The sequence below is a fragment of the Phocoena sinus genome, chromosome 3 (genome assembly GCF_008692025.1).
Source record: "Phocoena sinus isolate mPhoSin1 chromosome 3, mPhoSin1.pri, whole genome shotgun sequence".
Lineage (NCBI taxonomy): Eukaryota > Metazoa > Chordata > Mammalia > Artiodactyla > Phocoenidae > Phocoena > Phocoena sinus.
This window is the reverse complement of record NC_045765.1, coordinates 94,894,463-94,905,042: the sequence shown is the minus strand read 5'-3', so window position 1 is coordinate 94,905,042 and position 10,580 is coordinate 94,894,463. Positions and strand designations below refer to the sequence as shown.

The 10,580-nt window shown below is 43.4% G+C and overlaps 1 protein-coding gene across 15 annotated transcripts in view; it reads left to right on the top strand.

The window, feature by feature from the left end:
* The first annotated feature begins 6,390 nt into the window (after positions 1-6,390).
* CAST (calpastatin) overlaps positions 6,391-10,580 on the top strand; it is a 130,528-nt gene continuing 126,338 nt past the window's right edge. For 2 of the 15 annotated variants that reach the window (XM_032626615.1, XM_032626613.1), the window contains exon 1: positions 6,458-6,834. In XM_032626615.1, the coding sequence (XP_032482506.1) occupies positions 6,760-6,834 (75 nt within the window). In that variant the 5' untranslated portion in view covers positions 6,458-6,759. Of the gene's footprint in view, positions 6,835-7,335; positions 7,501-10,580 lie in introns of those variants that run through there. The other 13 variants (XM_032626614.1, XM_032626616.1, XM_032626611.1 and 10 more) reach the window with 11 other exon arrangements.

Here is a 10,580-nt window from a genome sequence, read left to right as displayed (position 1 = left end):
AGTTCGGCGAATAATAATATGCCAGTGTTGGTTTCTTAGTTTTGATGAATATATCACGGTAATATAAGATGGTAACTGGGGAAACTGAAACTGGGAACTCTGTACTATCTTTGCAGCTTTTCTGTAAGTCTAAAATTATTCCAAAATAAAATTTTAATAGAAAAATAATTTTATGTTTAACAAGAATTTTCTGAGAATAAACACCCCTAAAATGTTTGAAATAAATTTTTATTCATAATAACCATTTTTAAAGGTTTAAAGATAATCTTCCAGCAGCACATTCATTGCTTGAAGTAGTTAACCAACATGCAATCTGAATCTGCCACGTAGAAAAGTGCTCCTGTTGTCAGTATCTTTCCAAAACCCTTGGAGGAGCAGCAAATGTAAGTGGGTAAACAGAAGTTTAAGTGAAAGACTTGTACTACAGAAGGATCTATTCTTTTTTTTTTTTTTGCGGTACACGGGCCTCTCACTGTTGTGGCCTCTCCCGTTGTGGAGCACAGGCTCTGGACGCGCAGGCTCAGTGGCCATGGCTCACGGACCCAGCCGCTCCGCGGGATCTTCCCGGACCAGGGCATGAACCCGTGTCCCCTGCATCTGCAGGCAGACTCTCAACCACTGCGCCACCAGGGGAGCCCAACAGAAGGATCTTAAAGTGTTCTTTTGAAATTCATAGATAGCTATCATGTTGAAGACAGATTTATAAGGAAATATTTTTTTAATAACAGCTTAATTGAAATATCATTCACATACTACACAATTCACCCAATTTAACTATGCAATTCAGTGGTTTTTAATATATTCACAAACATGTAAATCACCAGTCAATTCTAGAATATTTTTTATCACCTCAAAAAGAAACCCCAAACCCTTTAGCTATCTCCCTCCTGTCCTTACAACCTCCTCGCTCCACCAGCCCTAAACAGCTGCTAATCTACTGTCTGTCTCTACAGATTTGCCTATTCTGAACATTTCATATAAGTGGAATCATATAATATATGACTTTTGGTGACTGGCTAGATATATCATTTTTATCATCTCCAGATACACTCTGAAGACCAGATAGTTAAAATACCTTAGAAAAATCTACTTTTATCATTACAGATATTAAATCACTCATTTTGAAATATAATCTCAATCTCCACCCCCAAGATGTCATGCAGCCCTTCCACATCCCCAGTCCATTATCAATGTCTGTATACAGCAAAGAGTAATCTTAGAGTAGTGGTTAGGAGCACACACTAGAGAGCTAGCCCACCAGATTCAAATGCTAATGGTGTCACTTCGCAGCTTTGCAACCCAGAGCAAATTATTCAACTTCCCTGGGCCTTAGTTTCCTTACCTATAACATGGGGCAAATAACAGTTCCTACCTCACAAGGGTGAAATGAGCAAATACATGCAAAGTCCTTTAAAAATTCCTAGTACATAGTAAGTACTATAGGTGTTTGATTTACTTACAGTCATTATTGACTGAGAGCCATTCAATACAAATACAATAGTATTTGTTGTATACAAATATTTGTATTGTTCAATACAAATACAGTACATTCAATACAAATAGTATCACGAAGTGTTTAGACAGTTCTCCTGACCTCCTGATCTTATGTGATCAGAGACCATTTCAATTATAAGTGTTCTTTTAAATTACCCAGTCTACTCCTTTCATCTTTTGAAGAAGGAAGGTTAGCCTGGAAAGACCCAGCAATGTGTTCTTATTCATTCCACAAATATTTAATGAGGACATATTCTGTTCCAGGCAGAATCTCACGTTTGGTGAATAAGATTGAAATGATCCTTTTTGCCATGGAGTCTAATGGAGGATATAGACAAGCAGTTATGAGGCAGATAAAAGAACATTAATATTCACAATGATTTTACCTCCTTTGGACCCTTTAGGAGGAATTGCATCATTGCAGAAGGAAACAAGAAGGGGGAATAGAACAAGAGAGCATCTTCCGGTTGATTTTTGAAATGTTTACAGAAGAAGTTTCTCAGCATGGGGGAGACAGTGGGAGTGAGATAGAGGATTTTTAAGATGTTTCGCTGAGTGTTCAGATTGTGTGCCCATTCAGGCACTTCCAAGTGCAGTAAAGGGATTGCAGTGAAGATTAAATGATTTTAGTTACTTTTGGAACACTGGGTCCCTGTTGCTTTAAATATAAGCCGAATTTAGTATTGAGCCATGAGGATCCTGGGCTTTATATGGGCTTAGACAGTTACAATATAATGCAGTGTTGGGGAAAGTTAAAGCTTTGGGAATGGGAAGGGAGGAGTATTTCAGGAGAAGGAAAATGAGCAAAGGCAGGAACTCTGGGAAGAGCCCGGTGTGTTCTGGCATCTGAAAGCAGGAAGGCATGGCTGGAACACAGTGGCATGAAGGCACAAAGCTGCAGACAAGGCTGCCCAGGACACAACCTGCAGGCCCTGGGAGGCCGTGTTAAGGGATCAGAACACCATCCTGCTGGCATTGAGGAGCCATCAGGAAATGTGAACCAGGAGAGGGATGATTTACACATCTCTAGTTAGTTGTTGACACCGCAGAGCATAGTGTACTAACTGTGCAAGCTGAGCTCTTTTCATGAACCCACAGCCACAGGACAGAAGGTTGCAAACCTAAGGGAAATCAGCAAGGAAAGCAGAAGAAGCTGAAGGCTTAGAGCTTCCTGGCAAGCAGAGGGTGTCATACCTACCTCCTCACCAGCTGCCAGACCTCCAGAGCAATCCCTTTTGTTGTGTTTTGTTTTAATACCGCTAGACAAAATTAGAAAATAAAAAGCTTATTTTATCTTTATACCCATTCTCAGCAATAAAAGTGGTAAAGTTGTTGTTTCTGTATATCTGGATAGTAGTATTGACTCTATGGATGCTGGCTGCTCTGTGAAACAAAGTATTCTTCACTATTGCCTTCTTGAAGACAAATGCCTTTGTAAAAGGGGGGGAAATTTAATAAAATGGGTAATGTTTTCAAACCTAATGTTCTGTTAGACAGCGATTTGACAGCATAATTTTGCAATATTGATTCTCTCCTCCATTCTTTTTTTTTTTGTTTTTTTTTTTGTTTTTTTTGTTTTTTTTGTTTTTTTTTGCGGTATGTGGGCCTCTCACTGTTGTGGCCTCTCCCGTTGCGGAGCACAGGCTCTGGACGCACAGGCTCAGCCGCCATGGCTCACGGGCCCAGCCGCTCCGCAGCATGTGGGATCTTCCCGGACCGGGGCACGAACCCGCATCCCCTGCATCGGCAGGCGGACTCTCAACCACCGCGCCACCAGGGAAGCCCCTCCTCCATTCTTTTTCCAAAGTTTTATGATGTTACATAGCCTTGGGGAGTGTAGCAGGTGTGATCAGCTACCTGAATCCCCTTCGGGGATAAAAAGGCCCTACTCCAGCTCCTGGAGTGCCACCAGCTGACAACACTCATCAGCCACTTGGGGGTTGCCACAGCTTAAGGGAGACGCTTCCCTTCCTTAAAGCCATGCTCCCTCCCTCTTCAACCATATCCAAAGACTGGTTGATGCAGGCTTATAAGGGCTCAGCTCTCTCTTGCCAACCCTCCTCCCTGGACCTTAGCGCCCACTTTTCCACTATCTTCCTTCTGCAGCACCTTCTCAGGCTCCCCTGGCTCCTTCTCTGGACACCATCCTGCCTTTATTTTTCTCATTTATACATTTCCCAATGAGAAGTGATGAGTTCCTGCACAACTACAGCAGTAATGAGGACAGGGGGAGAGGAGATACAATGTGGCGATCATTCAGAGGAGGTTTCAACTAACTCAAGTCAAAGATGTGGGGAGGAAGCAGCCCTGAGCTCCCCCCTCTCCCCAGCCTGCCCACCCTTCAGTCAGAATGAGAAGCCCCTCCAGGGATCCAACAGCACTCTTGGAATACATCTGCTGGCCACTGCCCTCATCGCATGGTCATTGTGGATTTATTTGTCTGTGTTTCCTACTAGACTGTAAGGTCCTTGAGTGCAGAAGGTCCCTGTTACCTCCACAGAACCTGACACATAGCAGGCATCCTGTTACTGAGTAAATAAAGAAATAAAATACAGGCATCCCCTCAGGTTTTATTGCACTTCACTTCATTGTGCTTTGCAAAGATTGCATGTTTTACAAATTGAAGGTTTGTGGCAACCTGACATCGACCAAGTCTATAGGTGCTATTTTTCCAACAACATTTGCTTAGTTCATATCTCTGTGTCACATTTTGGTAAATCCTGCAATATCTCAAACTTTTTCATTGCTATTATACTTGTTATGGTGATCTATAATCAGTGATCTTTGATGTTACCATGGTAATTGGTTTTGTTTTCGTATTTTTAAACTAAGGTATGTACATTACTTTTTTAGACTTGCTATTGCACACTTAATAGATTACAGTACAGTGTAAACGTAACTCTCGTATTCACTGGGAAACAAAATATTCGTGTGACTCGGTTTATTGTGATATTTGCTTCACTGCAGTGGTCTGGAACCAAACCTGCAATACCTCAGAGGTATGCCTCTACTTAGAATATGTGCAAATAAAAATGTAGCAAAAGGTGTCATACATATTTAAAACGAGCTTCCCCAAGATGCTCAAATGCTGGTCATGGTATCAAAGTTCCAAATTCCTCACTGACTACAAGAGAAAGTGAAAACATCATCCTCTTCTTCAACTTCTTTGAAATTCTTCTTTACTTATAATCATTAATGTGCTGTTTAGCCTGTAATTGTTCTGCTTATATGAGTTCTGACTCTTGAGCAAAGCCTGAAGGCTGAAGTCATTCATTCTCTTACAGATTTTGCTATCAACTGTATCAGAAGCATAGTGTGGGTGCTTAATAAATAAGTTAATACATGGATTGATTACTCCGGACCTTGGACCAGAGGCTCCAGCCAGGTGGGTGGGCTCCATTTTATTTCCTGATCTGTCCCCACCCTTTCTTCTTCTGACCACATCCCACCAGCCAGCCAGCCCTTTCAAGCCTCCTTTCCCTTCCTATAATCCCCCAAACCCACAGAACCCCAAATTCCCAAAGCACATTTGTACTTATTCACACACTGTATGTCTTTCAGTGCCACCCAAATGATCATGTGTTACAAATGCCATATGACTTCAGCTAAACTCTAAGTTCCTGGAGGGCAGGAAATATGTATTTTAACCTTTATATCGCCTCTCTATAGTTCCTTTCACTGTGCTTTACATGGAAGCCTTTCAAAATATAAAACCAACTGGTTTAAGTTCAATTTTAAATACTATGTTAGAAAATACCTCAAACTTTCATGGGAACCGTTCTTCCAGAGTCAGAATAATGTACTCGGGGGATCCTGAATCTAGGCCCTCTAGGATCCTGAGTTAGATGCTTCCAGTTCCTGGGCCTGGAGGTGGGTCTATTATCTCACCCCTTTAGTTCTGTGTTTGCTTAAATTACTGTAGGTGTTTGGTCACAATCATAAAAGCATTTTTCATGCTTATGACATATTTTCCTTAATTATAAATGTAATTGAGGCCACCAATCAATTTTTCTTGAATGGACACTCATAGGCCCCATATCCAAGTTGATTCATTTCTACGTATAAATTCCTGTCCTACTGCCTGTTTGTTGGAAATATCAGATACATAGATCGTAAGTGGAACCCTATAAGAGGAATTGCGTTTAAATCATTCCTCCCTGCTGCCCCCATTAAGAATAAGGCTAGCCAATCCCTTGAATAAACGGAAGTCAGAATCCCTAAAAATGAGAAGGGGGAAGGAAACAAGAATTCGATTCTGCCAAATGGCATGCACCATTGACCAATCTTTCCTTACAACCTGCCCCCTCTCTCTCCAACGGTCTAAAACACAACATGGAAGGCAGCAGTGACCCTGAGTCCCAAACTGGCAATGTCATTGCAGGGTAACAAGTTTTCTTCTGTCAGATCTGATCACAAACCGGCAGAACTACAGGCAGACAATCGCTGCAGAGGAGCGTTTTCTAGTCAGGCTTGTTACATTTCACTTCAGGCTTGTTACATTTCACAGCCCCAAACCAGGAAGTGCTGTTTAAAATGAGCCAAAGACAAAAGCAATCCAGCCTCCAAAACAAAATGTGGCAGTCTCCAGAAAGCCTATAGGGGCTTAAACTTGGGACTGTTCTTCGGTTTCGATTGGAACCTAAGGCTTCCTCCACATAAAACATCATTACACACACACACACACACACACACACACACACACACACACACCCCAATTTGGTTTTGTTAATCCGCTTCCTAATCCAGACGGTCCAGGCTTGGGCCCGATTTCAGTTGGTAAATTCTTCTCCTAGCTAAACCAGGGCAGATTGCAGAAAAGGTGTCTAATTCTTGAAATTCTTAGGGTGGGGTATTGAGGCGTAGACGGGCCACGCCCGGGTCCCGCTCTCCCGTTGCAACTGCAAGCCAAGTCTGGGCAAGTCGAAGGAGGAACCCCGCGACCTCCAGCCCCTCCTCTCTGTGAGCCAGGGGGAACCCAGCAGTGCTAGGGTGGAGGTGGGGGCATCACTCGGAGAAGATTCGGCGCCGAGGGTGTTAAGTTGCAAGGCCGGGAGCCCCGGACCGCTACAGCCCGGGCACAGCCAGCGGCGGGCAGGAAGGGGAGGGTCCAGCGGGTTGAGGCAGAGCCCCAGCGCGGGTTCGGGGCTGGGTCGGAAAAGCTGCCTCACGGGGCGCGCCCGCCAGCCCTTCCACTCCCTCCCTCCCTCGCTCCCAACGTTCCCCGCCCGGGCCTCCCTTCCAGTCTGCGCTCCCCACGGCCTCGCCATGTCCCAGCCGGGCCAGAAGCCCGCCGCCTCCCCGCGGCCCCGGCGCGCTGCGGCGGCCCGCCACACTCAGGAGGTGAGTGGCACTTGTGCCGGAGCCGCAGGGCTGAGCGCGGGGAGGACCCCGGCCCCGGAGCCGTGGGCCGCCTCCTTGCGGTAGCCTGCCTGGCCTGCTGCCCCGTGCGCCCCCTCCCGAGCCTGAGAAGGACTTAAGACTCAGAACCTGCCTCTGGGCAGGTGACAGGAGGTGGCTGGGTACTGCCGGGCCTGGGCCAAGTGTATTGGACATGGAGCAAGCCAGATTGGAGTTGGCCTGCGTTGGGAAAAGTTGATTGATGAGACTGGGGTGAAAGGCGGTTGAGGATAAAAGGGTAATACATTTCATTCGGGACCCCGAACTGGGTGGGGTAGTTCAACTAAAAGTCGGGTCTTCCGCGTAAAGTCCGGGCTGCAGGGCGTGGCTGCCTGGTAAAATAACACTTCTGCCCTAACCAGCGTTGCGCCAAATTGGGCGGGGCGGGGTCAACCCGGCCGGGCAGGGCCGATGTAGGCCCCGCCCAGGTGCCTCCCCCGCTGACAGCTGTGGGGTTTGAAAAGCTCAGCGCCAGCCAGGTCCGGGGCTGGTGGAGTGCGAGCCCGGCCCCTGCTGCGCTGCACCCCGTGTCCTCGCCGGGTTCTCCGCTGCGCGACTCAGAGCAAATCGGTTGTCGCCATGGCATTCGCAAGCTGGTGGTACATGACGGTAAACTGGAGCGATCGTGCCTGGGAAGGACCGGAAACGGAGTGGGCTTTGCTTTTCTGAGCGTGCAGGAGAGGTTATTGTGCAGGATTTGGCGGGGAAGGGGTAGGGACCAGGTGCGACGTCCTCTCAGACCTTCAGTTTAGGCTCCGGGAGGGGCTGAGACCCACCCTGCGGTGGTATGTGCGAGCGAGCCCCGACGTGCAAGTCGGTGTGAGCAGACGCACCAGACTCAGCTCACGCTCATGAGTTGAATGGAGCAGGAATTGTTGCTGGAGGAATTCCGCCCTTGGACGCGGATTCCTGGATGAACTCAGACTCAGATCGAAAAAGCGCAGATCGAAAGAGCTCAGATCTAGTATTTGTTTTTAAGTCATAAGTAAATCTCAAAACTTTTAGAGGCACGTTGTTGGACGTGCATTCTCCAGCGCAAAGAAGAGGCAGCTGGGATTGGGTTCAAGGAGAAAATCCAAAACTCCAAGGAGCAGAAGCAATCGAGATCAAGACCCTTGTTGAGAATGAGAAAGAGGGAGAGAGAGACAGCGAGAGAGAGCCCACTGCTCTGTACTTTATTACTTGGATGAGGGACAGAGATGTTCCGTTTGTTTAGTGCATTGAATGCTTGTCCAACCAACTAGATGTGATATCCAGTCAAGCTGGTACTTGTAATGTTTTGAACCTCCAGGAAGCATGATTTAACATTACGATGCTTTCCAAAAAAAAAAAAAAAATACACAAATTTTGTTGACAGAAAGAATAAAAATATTTATATCCCATTGATTTATGGTGAGAACTTTAAAAAATAGTTAAAGTACACCTCTCTCGGCATGTAGTATTGGGAAAAGCAAGGGTGTTGTAATAAGACAGTATTTAGAGAGAAACATCGTGTTGGAATCAGACAGTATTTAGAGAGAAACGTTGTGTTGGAATCAGTAAAATGTCCCTTTTCAGCCAATGGCCATTCACTGAGCACCTACCAAGTGGCAGACCCAGTACTAGCCTCGAAGTGGAAAACAAGACCGAGTTCTTGTTCTCAAAGGGCAATGAGTCAACCTTTTTGAACCTGTTTCCACATCTATAAAATGTGGGTTATAATAGGTACCACATAAGGGTTGGTGAAGACTATTTACATTCATGAATCAAAGTACCATACCCGTATACCTTTTTTCTGAATTTTATTTATTTTTTTATACAGCAGGTTCTTATTAGTCATCAATTTTATACACATCAGTGTATACATGTCAATCCCAATCACCCAATTCATCACACCACCATTGCCACCCCCCTGTGGCTTTCCCAGCTTGGTGTCCATACATTTGTTCTCTACAGCTGTGTCTCAACTTCCACCCTGCAAACCGGTTCATCTGTACCATTTTTCTAGGTTCCACATACGTGCGTTAATATACGATATTTGTTTTTCTCTTTCTGACTTACTTCACTCTGTATGACAGTCTCTAGATCCATCCACATCTCAACAAATGACCCAATTTTTTCCTTTTTATGGCAGAGTAATATTCCATTGTATATATGTACCACATCTTCTTTATCCATTCATCTGTCAATGGGCATTTAGGTTGCTTCCATGACCTGGCTATTGTAAATAGTGCTGCAATGAACATTGGGGTGCATGTGTCTTTTTGAATTATGGTTCTCTCTGGGTAAATGCCCAGTAGTGGGATTGCTGGATCATATGATAATTCTATTTTTAGTTTTTTAAGGAACTTCCATACTGTTCTCCATAGTGGCTGTATCAATTTACATTCCCACCAACAGTGCCCCATATACCTTTAATGATTGGAAATTCCAGTTTCCCTTGAGATGTTTCTTCATGAATGCTTCCTACTACATTTTCTGGGTTTTTTAAATGTAGCATCTTATTGGTGTGCTAAAAGCAAAAGTTTGCTTTGAATCATTATTGTTCTAAGATTCTTATCAAAATGCATCACATGAATTATCTGCAAATATGGATGGTTTAGAGTTAACATCAGTCTTCTTCCAAATTCATGATTCTCTAAAGTAAATTATGCTGGAATATCTGGATGAAAATAGTTTAAATCTGTTTTTAACCCTGTTATGTTTAGGCATAGTCTGACATTTTTTGCTAAAACCTCTCTTATAATCCAATGTTGGAACTATTCTAATTTTTTTTTTTCTGCTAGTAGGAACCTCCTAGAATCAGCAACCTGCCTGTGACCAAGCTTTGACTTTTCCCAAACCAGTGCTGTACAATAGAAATATAGTGTGAGCCACATATGTAATTTTAAATTTTCTACTAGTCACATTAGCTGACAGGTGAAATTCATGCTAATAGCATATTTTATTTAACCCGCTATATCCCAAATGTTATTATTTCACATGCAATCAATGTGCAAATCATCGGGATATGGACACTTTCTTTTTCATGTTGATTCTTCAAAATCCAGTGTGTATTTTATACTTAGAGTGCATCTCAGTTCACACTTGACACGTTTCAAGTGCTCAATAGGCGTTGAGTGGCTAATGGCTACAGTATTAGGACAGTATAGCTCTAGACATCGGTTTCTAACCATTTTCATTTGATGGCTGTGAGGTGATGACCACAGCCCATTTTGAGAATTAAATGAAAGTTTGTGCACCATTTTCCCACAACAAAATATACATACACACACACAAAAGCCCATCCATAATCCCCTAGAGATATATGGAGCCAATTTATAACATATATATATATACATAATTTATAGTATTATATACTATTATAGATAATATTTATACAATTTATTAATACAAAAGTTTTATACAAAAGCATACTATATATAATATATGTATGAATGTATTATATATATTACATATGTCATGCTTTTGGTAAATCCTGTTATTAAAATATTTTTACTGGGATCCTTTACTGAAAAAGATTATGAATGCAATGACCTAACTTTAAAAATTTAGGCAGAATAAGATAAAATAATTGAAAGATGTATCTATGATGTGTTTTGTTTAAGGGACTGCCACCTATAAAGCCAGTCAATGAAACATTACAATGTATATTTCCCCATTGAATACCATCAATATTATTGATCTTATCTTTTGAAGAACGATGTGGT